At 37.5% G+C, this 27,341-nt stretch overlaps 1 protein-coding gene across 2 annotated transcripts in view; it reads right to left on the reverse strand.

Annotated features, from left to right (window-relative positions):
• LOC149068382 (uncharacterized) overlaps positions 1-27,341 on the reverse strand; it is a 186,598-nt gene that overhangs the window by 82,638 nt on the left and 76,619 nt on the right. For both annotated transcript variants that reach the window (XM_089251525.1, XM_089251524.1), the window contains exon 2: positions 1,660-1,776. In XM_089251525.1, the coding sequence (XP_089107651.1) occupies positions 1,660-1,776 (117 nt within the window). The remainder of the gene's footprint in view (positions 1-1,659; positions 1,777-27,341) is intronic.

Here is a 27,341-nt window from a genome sequence, read left to right on the forward strand (position 1 = left end):
TTCATTTCAAACAATATTCCGAAATTTGATGACCATTCAGCAATCAGTCTTGAATTTTAGATAGGGCAAAAGATGGTAAATGACCATTCAGACAACAGACAGCCATTCATTTAAAGCCATATATCCAAAGCTTTAGAACGAATGACCATTTGATCATCAGACGGCCGTTCAATCTTAAATTTAAGATAGTGAAAAGGAAAGTTAATGACTATTCAACTTTATACGAAGGTCATTCAATTTTAAATTTTAAATGGTGCCAAGGAAAAAATATATTGAATGACCATTCAGTTTTCAAACACTCGTTCAATCTTAAATTTTACATAGAGCAAAAGATTGTAAATGACTATTCAGATATCAGGCTGCCGTTCAATCTACGTCATTGGGCAAAGAATGACAGAATGACCAATCAGCCATCAGACGACCGTTCATTTCAACAGTATTTCAAAGCTTAGTGAGTGACCGTTCAGCCATCAGTCTTGAATTTTAGATAGTCATATTTAGCCATCAGACGACCATTCATTTCACAAACAATATTCCAAAGCTTCACCATTCACCATTCAGCCATAAATTTTGAATTTTAGACAGTAAATGACCATTCAGTCATCCGACGGCCGTTCATTCTACGTCATAGTGCGAAAGAGTGACAAAATGACCAATCAGCCATCAGAGACGACCGTTCATTTCACAAACAATATTCCAAAGCTTGACCATTCAGCCATCAATTTTGAATTTTAGACAGTAAATGACCATTCAGTCATCCGACAGCCGTTTATTCTACGTCATAGTGCGAAAGAATGACAAAATGACCAATCAGCCATCAGACGAACGTTCATTTCAAATAATACTCCAAAACTTGATGACCATTCCGCCATCAGTATTGGATTTTAGATAGTAAATGACCGTTCAGCCATCAGACGGCCGTTCAGTCCACGTCATAGTGCGAAAAGATGACAAAATGACAAATCAGCCAACAACCGACCGTTCATTTCAAACAGTATTTATTCCAAAGATTCATGACCGTTCAGCCATCAGTCTTGAATTTTAAATAGTCATTCAGCCATCAGACGACCGTTCATTTCAAATGACCATTCAACCGACGGCAACAACAGCTAATAATGCCAATCAACGACAGAACCAGGTAATTTTTTTTTCGGTTCAAGTTATTGCCTCCATGATAAGGATTCCAGCAATCTGATCAATTGAAACTAATTAACTAATTAATTAATTTAAAATCAAAATTAATATATTTCTTAATTCAACTCATTGGAAAATGACATAAAAGTCTAAGTTGTTGATACACGTATCGTAATCGCCCACCGATTGGATACTTCAAATGCAAAATGAATCCGCATATGTTTCCAAACAATAATTTATTTTATTTTTCGAGCATAGATGGCGCTCCATCTGTCAAACAAATTCTCATTTCGTCTGGGGGAAGGGGGGGAGAAAAGCACCTGCAATGTTTGGGTTTTTTTAACCTCTTAAATAACGACACGAAAATCTCACAAGATGGCGATTTTTGGCAATTTTAAGGACCCTTACATAAAAATACATATAAATTGAGGAAACTTCAAAAACAACCAAAAAATAATTTTTTTCACTCGAAAAAAAAAAGTTATCCCCTAAAAAAAAAAAATCACGATAGCAAAATAACCTTACCTTGATATGGTGGACCAGGGCTTTGCATGGTAGGCCTGAAATGAGCCGGTGAAGACGAACTCGGCGGGTTCGAGGCTAATGAAAGGTCCGGGTTACCGCCGTGCTCCGGGCTCGAGGCTACATTGAAACGAAAAGAGGGGGAGGAGAGAGGAGGGGGAAAAAACGGGAGGGGGGAGAAGAGACAAGGCTGTCAGTGAAGGGTTGCAATGAAACGAAAATTTCGATAACAAGAATCTCGCCAAGAAAAATCGCCAACTACGGCCGGAAAAAAATATACTAAATATTATATTATTCAATTACAATATAAACTCTACATCTAAAAAGAAACAACACACACACACAACTTAATTAGCGATAATTAATGGTAGATGTGATTAACTAATTAGCAGTGTTTGCTAAGATTAAGATTTTTAAAATTACGGAAAAAATCGTTTTTTTTTAAATGTGGAAAGTATACAATATGGTAATTAAATTTTTTTTCTTAATTATTATTCGAACGGGACGATTTTTTTTAATTAATTAATTTGGTAACAAAATAAGGAATTATAATCCCTTAGTTCGATCTAAATATTCTTTTTTTTTCTCTGTTGACGTTGATTCGTAAAACCGGCACATGTCCACATTAATATTTACGTACGAATTAATTAATTTTGAGTTATTCAAGAAAATTTGAATTTATAATCAATTTGGGGGGGGGGGAGTTGTTTGAATTTAAAGTTTTCTTTCGGATTTCGAAATGAATTTAAACTTATGCATGATCTTGGAGGAATGTTGTTTTTGGAATGTGGGTTGTGGAAAAGAAATCGCCCTCGGAATGATTCTGAGGATTATTTTACATGAATTCTCAGCATGGAGGAGGAGGAGGGGGGAGGGGAAGAGAGAAAGGAATGTAATTTTTATGTTAAACACACACACACAGTATGTATGTTGGAGATGTGAGGGGGGGGGGTGTCCATTTCGTTATCCTGTTTTGAAGACCGAGAAAATCATTCTTATTTATCGTTTTTGTTTCACACGATAAACCGGGAATATGAAAATCCTGGCATGCCCCCCCCCCCGGGATCTTCTGTGCAACTCCCCAGACCAGACTTCACGTGCCCCCTTTATGATGAATCTATAGCGTGAAGAAACAAAAATTGATGGGCTGGCTGCAGCACTGTCAGCCCCCCCCCCCCCAGTGCCCTCTTAACGCATGGGCCCACCCGGGCACGTCCCGGAGGCCTCATAAAATTGAAAAGTAGTTGAATTTTTCGAGAATTTGCCAGGTAGGGTCTCAGGAAAATCACTTGGCCCGGAGGCCTATGATGCTCTTAAGACGGTCCTGCAGCCCACTCCCCTTGAGGCCATGAGGCCCCAATATAAAGATCTTAGCAGAGTTACCTTGTCCTGTATGTGGAGGGGGGGGGGCAGGCTGAGAGAGTCCCACATTAGTAAATACGAGGCTATTAGAAATCATTTCGCAGATAATCAGCACGATAAATCGGGAATGTAGAAACACTGGCATGGAGACCCTCGCCAAAGACCTTGGTGAGGGTCTCTTCCAAGGTATGGGGGCTCCAGGTGGAGAGAAAGCTCCATATGAGAAAATATGTGGATTTCAAAAATCATTTAGGATCAAAATGCAAATATTCTGGAAGGATGGGTTGCCAACGACACTTGCTATGGCACAGATGCCATTCATAATTGGTTAAAAGCTGTAACTGCCCCCCCCCCCCGGGCAGTGATAGTTATCACCAAATGACTATGGGTGAAAAAAATCTGAAACTTTCAGTTGAAATCCTAATCCGAAATCTCTTACCATCTCAATTTCCAGATCAAGGGTTCAAGCTGCAATTTTGGCTGTGACCAACGTGAACCAGTGGTTCCAGGCCCGTAACTAGGCTGGAACAACCAGGGCACTGCCCGGTGCCCCGAGTTGAATTGTGCCCCATAAAAAATTTATACTAAAATTTTGCGTATTAATAACCCTTTCAAGGGGCGCCAATTAAAAAGTCGACCGCGAGGCCTCTAGAAGGCACAGTTGGTCTTGAGTGATTCCCGAACATACAGCATCTCGTGGTATCCACGTCATACAACAAGGCCTCTGGGCTAGGATCTTCATCGGTTAGTCCCACCCTCGTAGAGGCCATGCGGCATCCTATGCGTCCGTGAGATCGGTCAAGGGTGCAGCTAGGTATTTTTTTTTTTTGGGGGGGGGGATATAGAACGTAATAATAGGGAATCAGTTTGTTACGACATCTTTTAGGAGCCTTAAGATCGGGATAGGGATATCCATGACCGAAGAATATTCACGGGTGTAAATGGTTATCAATCATAAATACGGTAATCGATTGATAGAAATAGAAATCTGAACGTTCCCTAATCATTCTTAGGAGCTTTCCATCCTGATTCTGACATCGTTGGGCTATGGCTATGCAGCTATCTAGGGAGCCCCTTACGATTACGGTCAAAGTTTCTTAGCGTCCAGGGGATGCCCGAAGTGTTATAGGCTAGTGGGAGCCAGACTGAGTCCTTACACTGTAAATTTTGTTACCTGAAATGATTTTGTAGGTGCTCTCCTTCGTGCCACGAATCAAACGGGCGCTCCAAGAACGTACAATAAACCCCGGTTCCAACGCCACTGGCTTTGCTAATCAGCGAATGTTGTTTAAAACTCGGGGTTCCTTGAGAGAATATCCCCCTATTTTGCCCGCGGGTAAATGTGATAATCAGCCCAAAGAGCCACTCTATCAATTTACGATATTCCTCTGAATGTAAATGGAATAAGTAGAGAGTTGATGATTCAATATGACCGTGATTCAATATGATTTCCACTTTCCTCACATACAGCAGCAAAGGCTCTAGGCTAGGATCTTTGGCGCTCCCTTGATCAGATTTTTCACGGACCCCCTACAATAATGAATTTATACTGGCGAAAAAAATGGTAAAAATCGTCCCAGGTCACAGGGGGACGGAATGGTGATTTCCCATACACAACGCCAAATTTAAAATTTATACTTCAGTTTTAAGCGATGATAAATTTATTCCTCCATAATTATGTGAGGCTGATTATTCCTGAAACATATTTTATTCGAAATCAAACAATGTGACTATATTTTCAGAATCTGGGCAGAGCTGTCCATAGAACCAGGGCCATCGTAATTTATGGGTCCATGTCGACGTGAGCTGGGGCCTCATATTCATATGGGGGAGGGCCCCCCTACCCCTACCCCTACCCCTACATGCCGATTCTGGTACTGTGATTTTGAAATGTAAGTACGTAAATTGTAAGCTGTTACATCCAAATAAGGGAAATGAAAACTTAGAAGAGTCGAAAAATAATTCTGGGAGTCGAAAAATTTATATTTTTTCCTACAATAAAATTCAAATACAGTATACTGCTTATTAAAACCACGGATGATGTTGTCATTCGAGTATTGTTATCACTTCCCGTATGGGAAGCACGGAATGGACCAATAACAAGTACATCCGCATTCATATATAAAGTTGATTTGTTGCACGACTTTGTATATGAGTGTGGGCTTATCCTGACATGGGTGGAAAATTCGTTTATAGTTATCAATCGGTTGGTTAAAGTTGTCAATAAAGTTAATTCTGTCAATTTTTTTTTTTCGTCGATCCAAAAAGAAAAAAAATTTTTTTTTGGATATTTTGAAGCTAAGGTTCATCCAGAATCATTTGCCTCCCCCCATATTATCAATCTCTCTCTCTCTCTCTCTCTACTCTATCTGTTAGACCATTATTTCTCAACCTTGGGGCCATATGTCCCCCTTGTTGTACTAGGATAAGGGGACCACGGATAAAAATCAGATGAACGAAGGAGCCACGTCAAGGAGTGCACAGAGAGCTGTGAATAAATAAAGCTTTCAAGTGAAATATGGTAAAACAATGTGACAATAGTTTCAGAATCCAGCAGAGCTGTCCGTAGAACCAGGGCCATCACAATTCATGGATCCATGTCGACACGACTCGGATCCGTATATCCATAGGGGAAGGGGAGGGGGGCCCCCACACGCTAAATCTGGTACTGTGATTTTGAAATGTAAGTATGTAAACTGTGAGCGTTTACTTCAAAGCTAATTATTGAACCCCAGAACAACACTTTCAACCGTGGACCCACGGTATTGAGACGGCCAAGTTTAAAACTCTCTCAAGAAGACAGCCATTGAACTCTAGCCCAGGGTGACATCGGGAGATTCGATTGATTGGGTAGAATTATTTTCCCCCCATAATATTCGGCTCTTAAGAGGGATGTTCACCTACCTCTCTCACACGAACACACACACCCTCTCTCTCCGTGGTGTTTCTCAAAGTGTGCGTCGCGTCTCCTATGGGCGTCGCGGGGAGCTGGAGATATTGATTTATTATGTTTGGAAGTGGTTCTTTTATATAAGTGCGAAATAATCCACTAAAATATTCTTGGGAGCTGCCTATGAACCATGAATTGCACAAGGGAGCCTCGAATTACAAAGAGAACCACTGATCTACATTGCCGTCTTAACGCGTAGGCCCACCAAGGCACGCTCGAGGGACCTTAGAAAAATGCGATCTAGTTGAAATTTTCTAGAATTCACCAGGTAGGGCCTCAAAAAAAACCACCTGGCCCATGATGCTCTTTAGACGGTCGTGCTGACCTACCTTCTGGATCTGTGCCTGGCCAAGGGTTTCGGAGATCGATCTTATTTATAAAATATGTGTTTATTTATAAATTTGGGTTTGATTCGATTCAATTTGATGCGTAGAAAAGGTATCATTCTCGGATGAAGGGAGGGGCGGGGGAGGCTGGATATGGAAGGGGGACCACGACAAGAAAATATGGTTCAATGGGGGAGATGGGGCTGAAGAAGGGTTAGAAACGCTGTGCTAGACAATGCAGGAGATCTGAAGGCTTATTGACCAAAATTTCCGCACTCAGTTTATAATGTCCCAATTGGACCGTGACAGTCGCTATGATCCATGTACATATAGCAATGACTTTCCTATAGTTAAGGTAATGAGTTAAATTTAAAAAAAAAAGCCTTTCCTCTTCAGGTCATGGTCAGTTTCTTTCAACTGGGCACATTCACAGTTCCTCGGCTGCAAGACTTTTTCTAGGGATCTATGGAGCATACCATATACATAAACGAAAGTATCGCAATTCCATGATCACAACAAAGGTGTGAAAAGATTACAGTCCTGTTATAAATGCACTTATTGCGTCACTGGTTTCACAAATTTCGGAAAAAACAAACAGTCCCATGGGTCGCGAAGGTGCTCTGTCTTGTTATTAATTTTGGGTCGCCGCTGAAAATATAAAGGGTCAAGAACCCCTGCCCTCTTGCATTACAGACATTCCAACTCCTTACAATTTCTGAAAGAAAAGCAAAAAAAAAACGAACAATTTTTAACATTTTTTTGAAACCTTTTACGTGAAAAATAAAAGTAAGTTGTTTCCCATTTCCACACGCGTCCCGTTCGACCACACGGGGCATATGGTCATCATGCTAAAAACCGCGATTTTATTCGGATATAATTATCAATCGGTTATTGTTATCAGAAATTCTGAGTCCCGGTGTGATCACATTAAGCGGCGTGCACTTTACGGGGGGGGGGGGAAATCAAAATTATTCTAAATTTATAACCGAAATCAGTCAACGAGGGGGGAGGGACAAAAAACCAACTAGATTATATTCCGAAAACCTACGGGAAATAATAAATGATAACATTTTTGATGGGGGGGGAAAAAAAAAGGAAAATATTTCAATAAATTTTGGAATTCATCAGAATCCGCGCCAAATTCGACGGGGATAAATTTCCGCGCAGTCCAGACCGATGCCAAACCGAGATAATGCATTCCAATACCTGTTGAAGAGAAAATTCCAATAATTCTTTTCTAAAGTATTCTCTCCAAAAAGAAGGGGGGGGGGGATGAGGTAGGTGGGTCCGGTGCGGTCGGTAAAAGTTGCGTTCCGTTTTCCGAAAACAGCTGGTATACCCGGTTAACAGCGTAGACGGGTTTATTTCGTGGGGAAAACCGCGCCAAGTGGACCACTCCTCGCCAAATCCGTACCTCCTCTCTTCCCTCCCGATGCGAAGAGCTTATCTGCGCGCATGCGCTTTCTCCACGAGAGGAGAGACGACCCCGCCTACTTGTTCTTTGTTTTTCTAACCTCCCCCGCTTTCTCCTCTCCCCCACGGAAGAGCGCAGTGCCACCAGGCGGCGCTACGATCAGGTTTTCGTGTCCCTCTTCGCTTCTCCTTTCTCCCCCCCCCCCGCCTCTCCCTCGCGGCCACCTTCCAGATAGAACTCGCCGTATCTCTCTCTCTCTCTACAGGGGCCCCCACGTCTTTCAGAAACTGACCAAAAATAACCTTTTCTGGCGCGCAGGCCAACTATTGATCGGTTTCGCGAAAACTACTGAAGAACATGAGAGAGCAGCAGCACTGCCAGTGTGTGTGCGTAGGCAGTGTTGGCTGGCGACTGCGGGGTGAATGAAGACAAAGAGGGTAGTGCAGAAAGCTCCGAAGAGATCTATACACTACCTTCCAACAAGGAGGGCCCAGGAAATAGGCCGTGCAGAAGGGTAGGTACTCCAACTCACGCATACATACATACATGCATGCAAGCAAGGCTGTGTTCTCCAGCTAGGCTAGCTCTATTTCTCCCCCCCCTCCCTCCCTCCCTCCCGCCCAGCACTGGATGTTGGCAATGAGGAGGAGGAGAAGGAACCCTGTCATGTGTCCACTGCACTCGCACACACAACACACTCACTTCCTGAAGGGGGCAGGGAACACGGTTCGGTTCCATGGGGGCCCCTCCGACAACCACTCTTCCCACTGGAAACGCCACCACCCATGGCCAGCAGGCATTGTAAGGCACCCCCGCCATGCTCCCAAAGTGCCTCGACAATGTCTTGTGTTCCTTCAACCCTCAACCAGAGGAACGACCGACCACCATCTCCTCTATACTTTTTTGTTCTCCTTCCTTTTTTTAAGGGCGGAGTGGACCATGAGTTGGGAGTTGTTGTTTTTTTTTTACCTCAGACGTCCAAAAGAGAATCTGAGTTGGGTTGGGTGGGGTGGATTGGAGTGGAGTGGAGTGGCGGGGGGGGATTATGAACAGGGTGGAGATCATGTGGATACTGAGCGGTGAAGGAGAATGCGAGGAATTGGGGGGAGGGGAAGGGGAGATGGCCACACTGCCATCTATTGGAGAAAACTATTTTCAAATTTTAATCATTTTTTGCAAGGGTTGCTCAAACTTTAGGAGAGTGCGGGACACTTCATTGGTACTAACTTAAGAGATTTGAAAATATGCCACGGATCACTCAAGTGATCTGGGGATGGTGCCGCGGACCACTTGGGTGCTCCCTAGCTCTGTCGCTTGTCACTCACGCGATCTGTAGATATGTCATGGTCACTCAAATCAGGGCCGTAACTAGTGGGGGCGTGGGGGGGGGGCAACTGCCCTTGGCGGAAAAATGTACGGGGCGGCAGTTTTAGGTTGGAACAAAGAACACCATTACAAAATGATCGAATTTTAAAGTTGTGGGGGCGGCAAAAATCGTAGTTACGGCTCTGCTCAAGCTGCTCACTCGAGGAATCTAGAACTGTGTCGCGGTTCACTCAAGTGACCTATAAATGGGCCGCGGATCGCTCGAGGAAGCTATAAATGTACCGTGGGTAACTCAAGTGATCTATAAATATTCCGCGGGTCACTGAAATGATCTATAAATATGCGACAGGTCACTGAAGCGTTCTTTAAACGTGCTGTGGATCACTCAAGTCACCTATAAATGTGCCGAGGCCACTCGAGGAATCTATAAATGTACCGCGGATAACTCAAGTGCTATATAAATAAGCGACTGGTCACTGAAGTGTTCTTTAAATGTGCCGCAGGTCACTCGAGGAATCTCTAAATATGCAGCGGGTAACTCAAGTGGTCTATAAATATTCCGCGGGTCACTCAAGTGATCTATAAATATGCGGCGGGCCACTGAAGTGTTCTTTAAACGTGTCGTGGGTCACTCAAGTCACCTATAAATGTGCCGAGGTCACTCGAGGAATCTATAAATATACCACGGATAACTCAAGTGATGTATAAATATGCGACCGGTCACTGAAATGTTCTTTAAATGTGCCGCGGATCACTCGAGGAATCCATAAATATGCCGCGGGTCACTCAAGTGATCTGTAGATATGTCATGGATCACTCAAGAGATCTCTAAATGTACCAAGGGTCACTCGAGGAATCTAGAACTGTGTCGGATTCACTCAAGTGGCCTATAAATGTGTCGCGGGTCACTCGAGGAATCTATAATGTACCGCGGGTAACTCAAGTGATCTATAAATATGCCGCGGGTCACTGAAGTGATCTGTGAACATGCCGCGGAGTTATTCAGTTGATCTGGGAACTCCCCGTGGGCCACTCAAGAGTGATTTTTAAATGTGCCGCATTTTTATAAAATTAGGTTCGGGTCACATCAGATGACGACTCCGAAGGCCGCCACATTTGACCAGTGGTTGAGCATATTATGATTTATTGGAAAGCGCGGCCAATCATTTAGCAATGACCGCAATTATTGTCTTGTATGAGAGGATCGGGAATTGGGAAGAAAAGGAATCAAATGATTGATTTTGTGTGAAACTCTCTCTCTCCGTGTGAATAAAATAAATAAAAATCATTGTGGGGGGGAGAATTCATGTTAAAATTCAGGGCCATTCATCACAGACAAGCAACAGACACGCTTGGCGCGATTCCAAAAAGACATCTTGTTTTTGTATTGGCTGTTTAAAGGGCGTAATATTTCATTCTTCCAAGTCCGCGAGAGATCGTGAAATTCGCACTTTTTCTTGTTGAATTGTTGAGATTTTAGGATTTTTCGGACCTTGAAATAGTCTGAAGGATCATTATTCAACTCTTTGGCGCTCAAGGTGGCTATAATTCGGCTCTCCCCCCCCCCCGTCTGAGGTGAGAGAGATTGTGTTAATAATTACCTCATAAAATAGACGAACACAAAAGCCTGAACATTTCCGGGAAAACCCTTCCCGAAAATTCACGGCCATGCAATTAATTCATCGCTAAGAACATTTATCGACCCGGGGCCGCATTAACCCACATGATGGCCCTAAGCACTCGAGTGATTTTGGTGCCACCCCTCCCTCCCGTTGGGGGCTTAATTAACCTTAACGAATATGGCCGAAGGGCCTCATGACAATTTAGATCTGATTACAGTTTTCGAGAGTTAAGGGTGGTGCGTCCGTATTTCAGATTCTGGAAACCCGCGTCGTCTCCGATTGGTTAAAAACCCGAATTTCAACTTTTTTTTATCCGAATTTTTATCCCGAATTTTAACTTGAAATTCGGAGACGACGACGTGCTTCCGGAATCTGAAATAGGGACGCACTATGTTCACACACTTAGTATGCAAAGTGGTGAGAAAGGTATTTTTAGGTGAATACGGATTCAGAAAAATCATTTTGCCCTGGCTTTGTGATGCCACAGTTCAAGAGCCCGAAGTGCCATGGAGTCCTCGTCATAAGGTTATCCCTTGATGAGTGATAAGTTTTTACCTCGTGATAAGTTTACCTGGTTAAAATATTGGAGAGATTAAGTATGCAAATTGGTTGGTCGTTATTTTTAGTTAAGAGGACAAAAAACAATCGTTTTGCCCTGTAGGGCCCATGATGCTTTAGAGACTGCTCTGGGATCTGCCCTTTATGGAAATTGAGTGAAATCTCGATCGAAAAATTGAGCATTAAAGCGAGTTCTTATTCGAAATTACTTTCTCTGCTTTCGTGCCACACTCAGGGCTGCAACTAGAACTCTTTAAAGAGATTTGGTCTGTATTCATTTGGGCACTCTCACCCATGGTGGTTCCCACCCCTTAATATTTAACGGAAAAATAGTTTCTGGCCCAACGCTCTGAGCTTCGAACCCCCCACCGCAACCTTCTTTAGTTGCAACCCTGGTCAACCTTTCAACTAAGATCTTTGACTCTACAATCAAATGCACTTGAAATTTTAAGATTTTCTACCGGATGGTTGATGCTGTGAAAAAAAAAAAAATTGCACATTAAAAAGGAAAAATTTGATCAATTTTTTTTTTTTGGGGTGCCCCCTTTCCTCCTGATGCCCTAAGCGCGTGCTTATTTTGCTTAATGGCTAATCCGACACTGCACCGACCAACTATTTATCGACGGAAAATTCACCGACAACAGTTCGAAACGAGTCAGTGAGCCAATAAGTGAGCAAGGAATGACCTAGTGAGGGAGCGTCATGGTGAGTGACCCAGTGGTAGACTGAGTAACCTAGCGCGTAAGTGCGTGACTTGGTGATTGAGTGTGTGACAGAGTGAGCGAATGGCCATGTGAGTGACCTAGTGGGTGAGCGAGCGGCCTACTGGTAGACTGAGTGATCACGTGAGTGAGTGTGACAGAGTGAGCGACCTAGTTAGTGAGTAAGCGAGTGAGTGAAAGAGTGAGCGACCAGGTGAGTTGATGATAGAATGAGCAGCCTAGTGAGTAAGTGAGTGACAGAGGGAGTGACCCAGTGAGAGAGTGAGTGATAGAATGACCTGCCCAGTTATTGACTGAGTGACCAGGCGAGTGAGTAAGTGAGTGAGCTAGCTAGCTCTAGTGATAGACTGGTTTAGCTCATTCATTGACTTACTCGTTCACTTGCTCACTCGATCATTTATTTACGCATTCATTCACTCACTTAATCACTCATTCGTTCATTCACTTATGTTAGTAAATTGTTGTCGGTGAATTTTCCGGACACGTTTGCTCTTTCTTAATTAACCCAATATCAGAAGAATTCAAGGGACGAGGCGTCAAAACGAACTTGACTAATTATCGTATGCAATCAGCATTATGAGCACATAAGACAAAAATGAAGTTTTTGGAACAATTTTAAAATTTAAAAAGAATCACAATGGAGGAAAGAAATTATTTCAGAATTAAGAGGAATCCAGGATTGAGGAAAAAGAAATGATTTCAGAATTAAAAAAATCCGGGATTGATAAAAGAAATTATTTCATAATTAAAAGAAATCCGGGATCGATAAAATAAATTATTTCATAATTAAAAGAAATCCGGGATCGATAAAAGAAATTATTTCATAATTAAAAGAAATCCAGGATTCATAAAAAATTATTTCATAATTAAAAGAAATCCGGGATTCATAAAAGAAATTATTTCACAATTAAAAGAAATCCGGGATTCATAAAAGAAATTATTTCACAATTAAAAGAAATCCGGGATTCATAAAAGAAATTATTTCCGAATTAAAAATGAAATCGGGAATCACGAAAATAATTCGAGAAATGATAGAGAAAATTATTGCAGGATAGATTTAAGATCCTAATAATCGGAATTAATGAAAGACATGACTTAAGAATTAATGAAACAGATGATTTCCTAATTAATGAAACAGATGATTTCCTAATTAATGAAACAGATGATTTCCTAATTAATGAAACAGATGATTTCTTAATTAATGAAACAGATGATTTCCTAATTAATGAAAATTCGGAAATTATCAAAGAAGTGATTTCAAAATGAATGACGGAAATAATATCACGATTGAAGAAAAGAAAACAGTTCATAATTAATGCGAGAAATTACTTCAGAAACTAATTTAGTAAACTTTTTCATAATTAGTGGAAAAGTTATTTTAGTGTCCACGAGAAAGAAAATATTTACGATTCTGTGAAGGAAACGACTTCAGAAATAACCTCAGAAATTATGAAAATTCGGAAGTGATCAAGGAAATAATTCCCGAACGAACGAAAGAAATAATTTCAGAATGAATGAGGTATTTTAAAAACTCATAAAAATGTACAATTATCCAAGAAATTGGGGCATCAGGCTCGGAGCCGTGATTATAATATTCTATAGCTGGGAAGGCCAACTTTTTTCCAAGTCGTGCCATAATCGAGATTATTTTGAGTGTGCGCGCCGGTCCACGAATTTTAACACGCAGATTATAAGTCCCGTTTTTACGGGACACGCGCATTCTTTCCGTTTCTGCAAAAACAATTTTCGACTGTCCTCTCTCTTATTTTCGCAAAAATTTACAGTTTGTCACTCTTTTGAGTTCTAAATTGTTTTCATGTTTGGGTCATAAATTAGATTATCGCAATGCAGATTATGTATGTACGTATATCGGGCATAGACAACGGTACTTGAGGACGTAGGGTGCTCGCTCCGTCACCCAAAAAAAGAATTCATTGGATATACAGTGTATGTCCCCCGTGTGGGCGATCCTGAATCGCCTCTCGTACACATAGAACGTCCAAAGAGTATATTGAATAGAAAGTCTGACATGAGTGAATGAATGAATGAGTGACTGAATGAACGAGTGAATGAATGGATGAGTGACTGAATGAACGAGTGACTGAATGAACGAGTGACTGAATGAACGAGTGACTGAATGAACGAGTGACTGAATGAACGAGTGAATGAATGTGCGAATGAGTCACTGAGTAAAAAAGTCAACTCACTTGCTCCCTAGGTCACTCACTTGCTCACCAGGTCGTTCACTTATTTCATAGTTCATGCATTTGCTCACCAGGTCGCTCACTCACAATGTCTCTCACTATTTCACTCGATCAGTCTCTCAGTAGGTAGGTCACTCACTTGATATCTAAGTCACTCATTTATCCCTGGGTCACATATCTACTCAAAAGGCCACTCACTTATTCATTAGGTCACTCACACACAATCACCAGATCGTTCACTTACTGACTAGGTCACTTTGTCGCACACTCAATCACCAGGTCAAGCACTTACTAGGTCAATCATTCTGTCACTCGCTCATTCACTAGATCACACAATCTACCACTGGGTCGCTCACTACGACACTCGCTCACTAGGTGACCCACTCACTGACTAGGTCGCCCACTCACTCACTACTTACTCTATCTCCAGGTCGCTCACTCCGTCACTCACTCACTCACCAACACTAACCAGATAGGAACTTCAAAAAAAAAAATGGAACATGATTTCTTTAATTTCCGAATAAGCGTCCACGTGCCACTCCTGATACCATAGCGTGCCGTTTGTGGCAAGTTTTCCCACCCCTGTTCTATAGCATCTTTGGTATGAAATAATTTTACTAAGAAAATACGTCATTTTCGTGAAGCTATAAAGCGGCACAGGAAGTAGAATTTAAAGGGAAAATAACACTATAATCATAAATTTATTTTTTCTAACTGTATTTTCATTCATTTTATATTAAAAATCTATATAATTTTCAGAACGAAACTCCAATTTAAATAAAAATTTTTAACAACGTATTTATACTTCTTTGCTTAGAAAATAACACAAAAATATATATACTTAAATAATTTTTTTTTTAATTAATATTATTTCATCTATAGATATTCATGACTTTAGTATTTACGATTTTATGTTCGTATAAATTACAAATATCAGAAATATTTAGCTTTCGTTTTGAAAAAACATTTCTTGGTAAATTCTCATGTTCCACAATTTTTTTTTCCTTTCAAATTCACAATATAAACATAAAGTTACGGTGTAAATGATTAAAAATTTGTTTTCTTAAAGGAAAAATTTTCCAATATTTATCAATATTTTTTTTATAGAATATTGAATTTGTTTCACCACGTTTTGAAAAACAGTAAAAAAAGACATCTTGAAAATTATCAGAATTCAGTGTAAATTACTGATTTTTATATAATGTTAATGTATTTTATTTATTAAAATTAATGTTTGAATTTAAAATTATTAAGAAATCAAAGAGGTTTTATTTTAAAAAAGAAGAAGAAATTCGTTATAAATATCCGAAGCCAAGCGATAATTTCCAACAAATTTTTATATTTCATTAAAAAAGAAAAACTTGAAGAATTATTTACGAAAGTTAATGATCTCTTTTATCTTTAATTTGAAAAACAAAATACAAATTTAATGATTTTCTTTTTTCGGAAAATAATCATCAATTCCTATTAATACATCTCACTTGTAACTCACGAATATAAGTCTTGGATAAAAATCCAAAATCACTTCAAAAGAAATTTTAAACCGAATAAAAATTTTATTCGGAAGTTTCATATCTATGAATACGAAACTTTTAAAAAGACACATTTTAAAACCAGCATTCCAATTAAGCGACAAATTTCGGTAAAATTTTATATTTGTATGTTTCTTTTAACAATTATATACTTAAATTTATAGTCAAACCGAAGTAAAAAATTTTAATTCATTTATTATCTGAAGAATATTTAAAAATTTAAAAAAAAAATGAATAAAATTTTGTACTTTCTTTTGCATGAGCTGTAATAATTTTATATTCACAAACGTTCAATCGATAGTAATTTTTGAGAAAAAAAAACTTGGAAAAAAAACCATTCTTTTTCCTTAACAATTCATTTTTAATATTTTATTTTAAATGTGAAAAAGTCTCAACCCTTTTATTTCAGTAAAAATAGGAAATTCAAAAAATGCGCTTTTTTTTTTGAAAGGAAAAAAAAAATTGTTTACGGGAAAAAATTCTGAACATGCAGTTCTTTAATTTTCATTCCTCTCAATTTTTTTTTTATTTCAATATAAATTTAAGTTTTTTATGTTAAAGAACAAAAAAATTATTTTCCACGTGGAAAATTAAAGAGTATGTAGCCTGGAAGATATTAACCTTTTTTTTCACCTTAAATACACGAAAAACATTTTTTTCTGCGAAAAAAAATTTTTTTTTTTTTGTTCCAATTTAAAATGAAAAAATAAATTTCTAGAGAAAATGTGGTTTTTTTTTTACTTCCGACTTTATTTACTGACTTTTAATGTCCATGTAATTTTTTTTTTCCTTTTTTGGATTTCTAGTCTTGAATCAGCATTCGAAATTAAATTTTAAAAGAGGTAATTTTTGTTAATTACAACTGGAAAAGTTCTTTAAAATATAAAAAAGAACGAATTCTTGGAATCGCCGGGAATTTTTATTTCATTAATTATTTTTTTTTTTTGTTTTCGAGGAGGAATAAAAAACTGCAACGCCATCTGTTACGTATTTACTGATTTTTTTTAATTATTTTGATTTCTTTTTAATTATTTTGATATATTATTATTATTTATTTTTTTAAGGGTAAATATTTCGACATTTCATTATTGTTGTTATTGGCGTTTTTTTTACAAGTAAATGCTTTGTTTTTTTTAATTCATGTAAGAGAAAATTCTATGAACAAACGCTATAATTTGCTATAATTTAATTATTTTCATTATTTATGCAAGATACTTTCCAAATTTTTTGTACCGAGAACCTTACAATTGGAATGCCTTCGCCCCAGCCGTTGGGGATTACTCCTAAACGGGAATTACTTACAGACCTGGGATGAACTAACATCAAATTTACCTCTCTTCGAATTCATAACCAAATTGCTTTTATATGTGACAACTGGTTACTCAAAATCACATACTTGAGAAGTTCCAAAAAAATTGGATATTAATTTAGCATGTTTTTCTTTGTAATTAATGTAAATTTCCAATTAATTGCCTTTTTATTTAATATGAATTAATTACCTTAATTTAATCAAAATAATTGGGAATTATGATTTTGGGAAATCTCTTGAATCATGTGGCAAAAATTTATTTAAGGCTGGGATTACACTGTAGAAGTTTGATAAAATTTCATTTATAAAACTTGCAAAATGCGACCAATAAATTTATCGGTTGCATTCGAGCAAATGCAACCGATAACTTTATTGGTTTAATTTTTCAAGATTTATAAAAGAACTTTTCTAAAACTCTTATAGTGTAATGCCGGCCTAAAAAACAACTATTCTTTTCTATTTTTAAAACATTCATTTATGTTCAAGGTAATGGGAAAAAAAATTTCAAGATAGAAAATTAGGTAAAATTTCCATAAATTTCATTTTTAAAAAAAGCCATATAAAAATTATATTTCTTTGTAAACAGGATTTATTCTATGACGTTCTCTCTCTCTCATTAGACTTTTTAATTTCCAAAAATGTTAGTTTCACACAAAAATTGTATAAAATTTAATTGAAAATGTTTTTTAAACAAAGCATTGCGCAAATGAAACGTCAGTCAAAAATGGGTTAAAGGATTCGAATTCGATACTGGGCTGAACCTTATTTAAGAAGCCAAGGGATTCTTGACCTTTTGTGTTTCCCAGATTTCTCGTGCCGATGATATGAAGGCCTCGGATCCCCTTGTGCCATTAAAACGAACGCCAAGAACCCTTCACAGAATAATACCCATTTATGAAATAGTGTAAAAACAAAGTTCACAAACCTCTGACAACTCTTCAACTAACCCCTAGTTAAGAATCCTTGACTTAGCTAAATATTTAAGACACCTACGGCTTGACGGGTTCGAGTTCTAGTCACTGAGAACAGGCGTGGCCATAGGCGTAAAGTTATTGAAAATTTTTCTATGACTTTTTTTTTACGAAATATTACACCGATAGTTTCAATACAAATATTGTGGGAGAGAGGGGTGGGTGGGTGTGGAAATATTAAGTTGGGCTCAGGTCCCAATTTTTCAATAGATATAACGAAGATTATGGCCATGGGGGGGGGGCCCAATACAAGTTTACGCCTATCCTCTTCGCCCTTTTTATTATTATTTTTCTTTTTTTAAAGGATATTTCGAAACGAACACAAATTAGTAAGATATTCCAAGACTGTCTGTCTATCGTAGCTATTCCAAAAGGGTCTCGGTCAAGGCCCCGAGGAGAATGTTGGTGAGATACTGTGTATTCGTTCCATTATTTAGTGTTGTATTGGGTGGGCCAACGGAGCTTGGGCCCATGGTCGGAATCAATTAGAAGGGGGGCAAATTTTTGAAGACGCATTAATTCTGAACTGTGGAAACGGGACATTAATTTTGAAACTATTTTTTTATTGATTCTGAAATTGTGTATTTGATTGATTCTGAAGTTGCGAATCTGAAATTATGCGTTTCCCGATTCTGAGATTTGTGTGTTTCATCGATTCTGAAATTTATGTGTTTAATCGCGATTCTGACATTATTTCATCATTACTTAAATTACCATTAATTATCAAATTACTGCTTTCACCAATTCTGATTTTGTTTATTCTTAAATTGTAAAAATTCCAAAATCATTTCATTGATTCAGAAATTACTTCCTTCATCAATTTTGAATTTTAATTGAATCTGAAATAATTTCTTTTTAGTTGGTTCTTATACTATTTCTTTCATTAATTCTAAAATTATTTTTTTCATTTGAAATTCTGAAATTATTTCCTTAATTAATTTTGAATTTTCACTATTTCTGAAATAATTTTATTCGTTAGTTTTCCTTTAATTCTGAAATTAAATTTTTGCTGAAACTATTTGTTTAGTGATCGCATACATTTTCATAGTTTTTTATATATTTTATGTATTTTTCCTTTACATTTTATGTATTTTTCCTTTACATTTTATGTATTTTTCCTTTACATTTTATGTATTTTTCCTTTACATTTTATGTATTTTTCCTTTACATTTTATGTATTTTTCCTTTACATTTTATGTATTTTTCCTTTACATTTTATGTATTTTTCCTTTACATTTTATGTATTTTTCCTTTACATTTTATGTATTTTTCCTTTACATTTTATATTTTTAGAGGCTTTTTTTAACGCAGTCGATGTTAGTGTTTCAGCAGCAAGTGTTGTTGTTGTTGTAGAACGCATGGAACACAGTGACACCATAGTGCAAGTAATATGTTGACAATCACATGACAACTACAAATTCGATTTCATTGTTCTTGAAATTTTGTTAAATTTTTTTATTTGATTTTGTTAAATTTTTTATTTGATTTTGCTCAATTTTCTATTTGATTTTGTCAATTTTTTTATTTGATTTTGTTCAATTTTTTTATTTGATTTTGTCAATTTTTTATTTGATTTTGTTCAATTTTTTTTATTTGATTTTGTTCAATTTTTTTTATTTGATTTTGTTCAATTTTTTATTTGATTTTGTTCAATTTTTTATTTGATTTTGTCAATTTTTTTATTTGATTTTGTTCAATTTTCTATTTGATTTTGTCAATTTTTTTATTTGATTTTCTTCAATTTTTTATTTGATTTTGTTCAATTTTTTAATTGGATTTTGTTCAATTTTTTTATTTGATTTTTTTTTTTTTTTTAGATTTTTTGATTTTCCTGGAATTTTCACAACAATAACTTTTATATTCATCTCGCCTCTTCAGTGGAAATTTTTGTGATATTTTAAACTTCTTACACATCTACTTTGATTTGAATTTTGTTTTCTTTGATTTTCTTTTCTTTTTCTATCTTCCAATATTTGTCTTTAAAATTTCCTTCGATATCGATTTGATTTTTTTTCTATTTTCAAGTTTTTCTCCACAGAAATTCTCAATTCAAATTTCTTAATATATTTTTTTAATATTCTATATTTTTCACATTATCTTAATCTTATTTGCTTCATATCAATTTGGATGTAATTGCAAAAAAAGGGTTTTTCTCCCTCTTATAATTTTTTTTGAATTTTTTTTACTTTTCTAACAGATTTTCTTCAATTTTCCTCATAATTAAAAAATATCAAATATATATATTTTTTTCCTTTGTCCTTCCAAACATTGTATTTTTCTTTAACTTTATTTCTTTAAATTCTTGAAATTTCTTCTTTAAATTTATTATTCAAATTTTAGAAATATGCGTTTCATTCACATCCTTTTTTTTTACTTTTCCGTTAAGTAAAAATTAAAAGTTTTTAATTTTTTCTTGCGTATTTTTCTCGATTTTCTATAACAATTATTATTTTTCCATTTTATTTCAAATTTTCTTTTCTTAAATCTCAAACCGTTTTTTTAATTTTCCCAAAACGTTTCTCAATTTTTTTTAATGCTTCCGCACAAAACATTCTTTTATTTATTTATTTTTTAAAAGAAAATGTTATTTCTCAGAAATTTAAAAAATATAATATATAGTTTTAAATTTCTGAGAAAAATTCTGTACGCTATGGAAAAATAAATAACATTCGAATACATTGAACTTAAAATTATCATTTTGTATTATAAAATGATAATTTTCAGTTCATGTTCGAATATTATTTGCTATTTTATTTTCACAGTGTACGGAATTAACAAATATTTTTTCTTCTTTACAAATTTTAAAATTAGCTTCAAATAAAACTAGACAACATTTTTTTTCAAACTTCAAACTTTTTTAAATTTTCATCAAGATATGAAAATGTAATGTATTATTCCTTTAGGACTTTAAACATAGTTTGTAAGAGGGCATTAAAAAACATTTTTTTTTCCTTTAATGAAGTGGTTTGCAAATTAGTTTTCAAACTTAGCGGTTAACTTGGAGCTTCATTATATAATGAAGCGACTGTGTTCTCGCGCCCCTTAATGAAAAAGCCCCAATTCTATTTTTGTTTTTGTGGAGACTGAAACCATTTTTTCACTCTCAAAATGAAGTAAATGTTTCTGGACAAAAAAAAAAGGACCTCGAAGATTAAAAAGGTTTTTTTTGGAAATTCTAATATTTTTTAGACATTTTATATATCCTGAAATTAGCTCGAAATATTCATGAAAATTTTTATTGAGCTCTAAATAAGAACAGGTCGTTGAATGAATGAATCATGTAATTTTAACATCTGACCGAGAAATTTTTATGGTGATAGACAAAATTCATTACTCTTAGGGTGACCATACGACCCATATTTCCTGGCACGTCCGTGAATTTTCCCGTAATTTTTACCATCCCGAGAACCGGCCAGTCATTTCCCGTATTTAAATGCATCCAAATAAAATTTTCATTTTTTTTTTAACGAAATCACACAAGTATAAAAATTATTTTCCCCTAATTAAATTGCATTATTCATTATAATAATGGTTATAAATATTCATCTCGCATATTTGTAATGTAAAACCTTTTTTTTTTTCTTCATGAATTTCATTTCAATCAACTGCGTTTCCTGTCGTGCTTCATTTCCCGCCATTTGACAATTTTTCCAGTGATTTCAGTTATGATTGGCAGTTTTGCTTCCCTTCCGAATCGGTTTTTGGCGACAATTGGAGATATCCCGTACATTTCCGATCCAAAATTCTCGTATTTTTCTCGAGGAAATATGGTCAGCCTAATTATTCTAGACGCTGACACATTGGCTTTTTTCACACGGATTTTTTCATGTAGATTTTTTATTTAAACAATAGTAAAATATACAACCATGATGAAAATCCCACTACTAGTCCAGGATGGCTAAGAAATGACTCAGGGGTATACACTATTTGCCAATTTCAGTCGGAACCCACAGGCTACTATGTCATATTTAGGATGATTCTAGAAAAAAATAACTTTTATTGAATTAAATGGTCCACGTCTGCAAATTGTCCCATAAATTCGTAAATACAGCAGAATTACGACTATCCGGTCTAGTCTCTTGGAGTTATGCAGTGTCGTCTTAAATCATGGGTCCACTAGGGCACGGCTCAGGGGCCTCAAGAGAAGAGAGGGCCTACCAAAAAATACATCTGGAGGAAATTTTCAAGAATTTATCTGGGCCCCATGGTGCTGTTAAGACGGCCCTGGGGTTATGACGTCACCAAATCATCGAAGCTGTCGCCAAACTACGCCGTTTGATGCCAATTTGTCGATATTTACAGAGGAATGCGTTATTTTTCTCTTTTCATATAAAATGACTATTTACTGGCGAAAAACAGTGATAATAAGTGATAAATAAGAACTATTAACACAATTTACGTAAAAATATTTATATTCTTGGACTTGCTGCAAAGCATTTTCAGAACGTACAGTATATTTAGCCTACAGTAGATAACAAATATTTACATTATGTATGTGTTATACCGCCAAGGCTCGAAATTGGTCGCTTCGCAAAACTCTGGCTGGCCCAGCCAATGACCGACTTTCGTTCTTCCGCTGGGCTTTAGCCGGGTCCATATATATATATATATATATATATATATATATATATATATGGATCACTAAGATATCGATATTCTGATTCCTTTGATCGCTAGGATTATCATAGATAGCAAACCATAATAATTATGTTTATATATTTAACTAATTATAAATAGCCATAATTATCACAAATATATATGTCAACGTGGCGGTGACCCCCAAACCATTGGGATAGGGATCGGTATATAGGGGTCGGCCAAAGCACGCCGAAAGCCCGACTTTCGGACATTGGCCAGCCAGATCACGAAGTGGTCGTCTTTGTGCATTGGCAATAACATATAAATTTGTGTACGGTCATATATACGGTAATATAAGTACGGTCCTGTACCAAGAGGTCACAACATATGAGCGGGGAGTGGTTTCTGGTATTAAAATGATGTTTTTGATGGTATGGTAAATAGGAAGTAAACATTTATAGAACTCTGGCCTATACCCGCATTTCCACCACATTAGGCCGGATAGTCAGGATTCTACTGTAGTTCAAAAATTCATAAAAATTGAAGGAATAGGTATATTTGAATGAGGTTAGCGAAAAGTTATTTCCATGCATTTTTTTCCCGCTTCGTACAAAAAAGAATTTAGTTTACATTTTCTCGATAGAGGGCACTAGAAATCTGGTCGGTGTGATTGGACTTGAACATTTCTGGGATTTCTTCTGTTGACGAAACATTCGTAAAGCTGCAGCCGGTGATTTGTGGCTGAAGTAAACAACTTCACCAATAGTACTTTATCCACCAACGTCAACTTCATAATGAAACCCTTTTGTATGCGACAGTAACACGAAAATTCAGAAATATTGCTAGCATATTGCTAGTGATTTGCTTCCGTGCAGTACCCTCTATTGACAGAAATTTGAACTTTTTTTTTTCTCTTCCAAAACCAATCCCCCACTTAGTGACAATAACATTTCGCAAGCCGCATTCAAATGTATCTATATTCCTTCAGTTTTTATGAATTTTCAAACTACAGTCGAATCCCGTTTTAACGAATACCGTTATAGCGAAAATCTCGCTTTATAGCGAACAATTTTCTAATCCCCCAGATAAGTTTACATAGAAGCAATGCTAAAACCTGGAATTCCTTCATAACGAAGTGATTTCTCCGGTCTTTTGGAGTTCGTTATAACGGGATTCGACTGTATAATAGTTCAAAAATAAATCGCTGCCAATTTCATGTTTTTCATCCATGGCTGAATATCGCGACCAGAATTGAACGAGGCTGAATATAGCGACGTGCTACGAACTTGGTGGTAACTCAGTCAAGGCCACTAAAATCTGAAATGAGCACGCACGTGAGCGCTCCTAGGTAATTTTCACTTACCCTTTTTTGCAATAGATGGCGCTACTATACCGTCTAAGAATATCAACTTTCCGACCAAAACAGAGTTCGGCCTATTTTTGCTACTTCTGACCACGCACCCTGCATCATATTAATTGTTATTATTAGCATACTTATCTCTTACGCCCACCGATTATGATATTTGGCTTCAGGATTTCCATTTAGGGTGCTTCTTAACGAAGGGAACTCGTCAAGAAAGGAGGGAGTACGTGTATTTTGTAACATTTCCCATCATATTCATTATGGATGGAAGATGTGACCAAGGCCCGCCCTGACGCATAGGTTCACCCAGGCACGGCCCGGGTGGTTCTTGTTGCATGAGAGAGGGAGGCCTCTTTTTAATGACATAGCATGAATTGTGGCAAACTTGTAGGTGCAGGTGGCCTATAATGCTGTTAAAATTTCTATGGAAGACGCTGTGATGGCTACCTCTCTCGGGAGGTTTTGTAATACGGTAAAACCACTCTTAAAGGAAACCCCTCAAATGCGGTCATCTCTCTTTTACGGACGAATATTTTTGTCCCGTCAGTGTCCGCAAAACAGAGGTTTGACGGTACTTCTTTTCTAATCCCTGAACTGGGCCATAACTAGGAGTTTTGTGTTGCCCACGCAATGATGATTCCGTTCCCACCAAAGAATTTGCCGGGCCCCCTAAATCTTTCTGCCTATGGCAGTTGCTTCCTTCGCCCCTGCTCCTCTAGTTCTGACCCTGGACTTCTCATACTTACTCTCGACAGCATACCATATCTCAGTGTGTTTCAAAGTGTTCGTCGTGATCCTAGGAGTGTCATCAACTTTAGTCAAGGGCGTCACAGGACATCAAAGGGTCTTCAATCACTACAAGAGTGTGGCCACTTATACAGTATATTCCCTTTATACATCGAAAAACGTATCGCGGGCCACTTTAGTGATCTAGAACAGCCCCGTTGTGATCTCTAAAAGCGTAATGGGTCACTTAAGTGCTGTAAAAGTGCCATGAGTTACTTTAATGATCTGGGAATGTGCCGCGGGAAACTTAAGTGGTGTGTAAGTGTGGCGCGGGCCACTCAAACAATGTGGAGCGGCACCGCAGGTCACCTAAGCGATCTGGAAATATGCCGTTTAGTTCATTTCACAAAATTTGGTTTGAGTTCCGGGCCTCATGAGAAGACTCCGAGGGCCACATTTGACCTGCGGCCATGGGTTGAGCATTGTATGCTATAGATATCGATGTGGGGGGGGGGGCCCTATTCACTGCTATGAATAGTACCTTTTCTATGCTTTTCTGAGCAGCCGTGCATAAAAATGACTAGGCCAAGTTAGTCGCGGGGTGACAAAAGTCTGAGAGCCACTGCCACATCTCATCATCATGGAGGGGCAACCATTGCAGCTGAAGCCTCCAGGGTGGGCCCCCCGTGAGTAAAAACGACCATGTCGTGTGTGGGGGAGAGCATCCGTTTATCAGTACTTACACAAATTTATATATCGATCCGACTTTTGGTTGCGCCTTAGGGCAGCTTATACAGTACCCATGCTCGTCCCACTCACATTTACGATTAATACCCGTTGGCTTCAGGAAGCCAATTCAGCCGACGCCCAAAGAAGTAATTTCGAGTTTAGGGGTCACTCCTACGCCAATCAATGTTGCTACAGGATCAAACCATAAGTTCTCGTAATAACCGAATTTCTAATTTGAGGGCTCGTTAAAAGCGTGGATTTTTTTCAATGTGGAGATGGCTTTATATCAGTTTCGTATTAAACGAGTTCGATTTAAAGCCAAAAAATGTATATACATATGTTATGGTAAATGTGATAAATAGGTTATTAAACATAATAACCGGTGATCGTGTAAATAAATAATTTATGCATCGCCCCCACAAGGGTGGGGCTGACAGGGCTCTAGCCCTGGGGGCCCGGAACAGTTATCATCATATTTTTTGTTTTTTAACGCTATAAATTCAATATAGAAGGGCCCGTGAAAAGTCTGGTCCGGAGGCCCCGCCAAATATCCCAGCCTAGGGGCCCCAATCTAGTATGTGAGGGCCATGAAATTATGCATACTTACTAATATTCTCGGTAAGTCCGATAAATTTGTCACTTTTAGAGGCGAATATTCGTAATACCCAAGGGTCGTTGGTATATTTGATAAATACAGTAAAAAACCCCTCTTTATGGACACCCTTCAGATGCGGCCACCCCTCTTTTACGGCCGAATAATAATTTCCCCATGTATAATAAAAGTATGCACTTCAAGCTCCTGATTAACGGCCACCCCTCTTTTACGGACGGATATTTTTGTCCCGCCGGTGTCTACAAAAGAGAGGTTTTACTGTTCTTGAAATTTATCACCCTAGTGCAGGCATCTTCAACCCGTTGATCAAAGTTAAAATTAAGAACCTTGTACTTAAAATGGCATTTAAGGATTGAAATCAATCCTGACTTCATGTATTCGTATGTCGAACTTCCCGTAAGGGGTGCTCTTCTTTTGATGATGGTAGTATACAGGTAGTGCTCGCGACTAGGAGAAAGGTTGAAGACCTCTGCCCAAGTGTAATTGGTGAATTTGATAAACATGAAGAAAAATTCCAAATGGGTCTAGTAAGTGTGCTTAATATACAGTAAACGCCTGTTTTGCGGACACCGGCGGGACGAAAATATTCGTCCGTAAAAGAGGGTGACCGTTAATCAGGGGTTTGAAATGCATAGTTTTATTATACACGGGGAAGTTATTATTCAGCCGTAAAAGAGGGGGGGGGGGGTGAACGCATCTGAGAGGTGTCCGTTGAGAGGGGTCTTAGTGTAGTCAGACCCCGATGTAATGACATCAAATTATGCGATAGCACCCGATATGCATGAATAATTATGTATATCACATTGTGTGATTTACCATGTTAACCAACGACTTGGGTTCTATGCATAATACCCTGTGAAAGTGATAAATTTTAGACAAATCTATCAACCTTACCAAAATGCTTGGCGAGTATGCATAATTACCTGATTTATCACATTTTCACATTTGCCGTAACATATATACTGTACAGTCAAATCTAACTCAGTTCTAACGACATTGAACGTTCCATGAAATTTGTCTTTATAACCGAGCTTGACGTTTTCAAAACCTTTCAAGACCTTTTTCCCCGCAAAAGAGATGTTTTACTGTATAATCATATGCAATATCAAATACTGTGCATGAAAATTGGTGATTATAGTGTGAGCATATTTCAGAGAGAAAAGTACGGGCTCATAAATACGGGACATTGCCAATTCTATAAATGTTCGGCAAAATCGCCAATAATTGCCTATAAACAATCGTTGGCGGGAAGTGCTGCAACAAGTATGCAGTAACATCAAACGCATTTCATGAAAAATAATTAAACATGGAAAATATTTGTGATGAATGTCATTAAAAGTCATATTTTCGTTCATGACAAAATTTATAAATTATTCAAAT

The sequence above is a fragment of the Pholcus phalangioides genome, unplaced genomic scaffold, assembly GCF_987345545.1.
Source record: "Pholcus phalangioides strain wild (caught in Gottingen) unplaced genomic scaffold, Ppha-v1.0 ptg000027l_1, whole genome shotgun sequence".
In the NCBI taxonomy this organism is placed as follows: Eukaryota; Metazoa; Arthropoda; class Arachnida; order Araneae; family Pholcidae; genus Pholcus; species Pholcus phalangioides.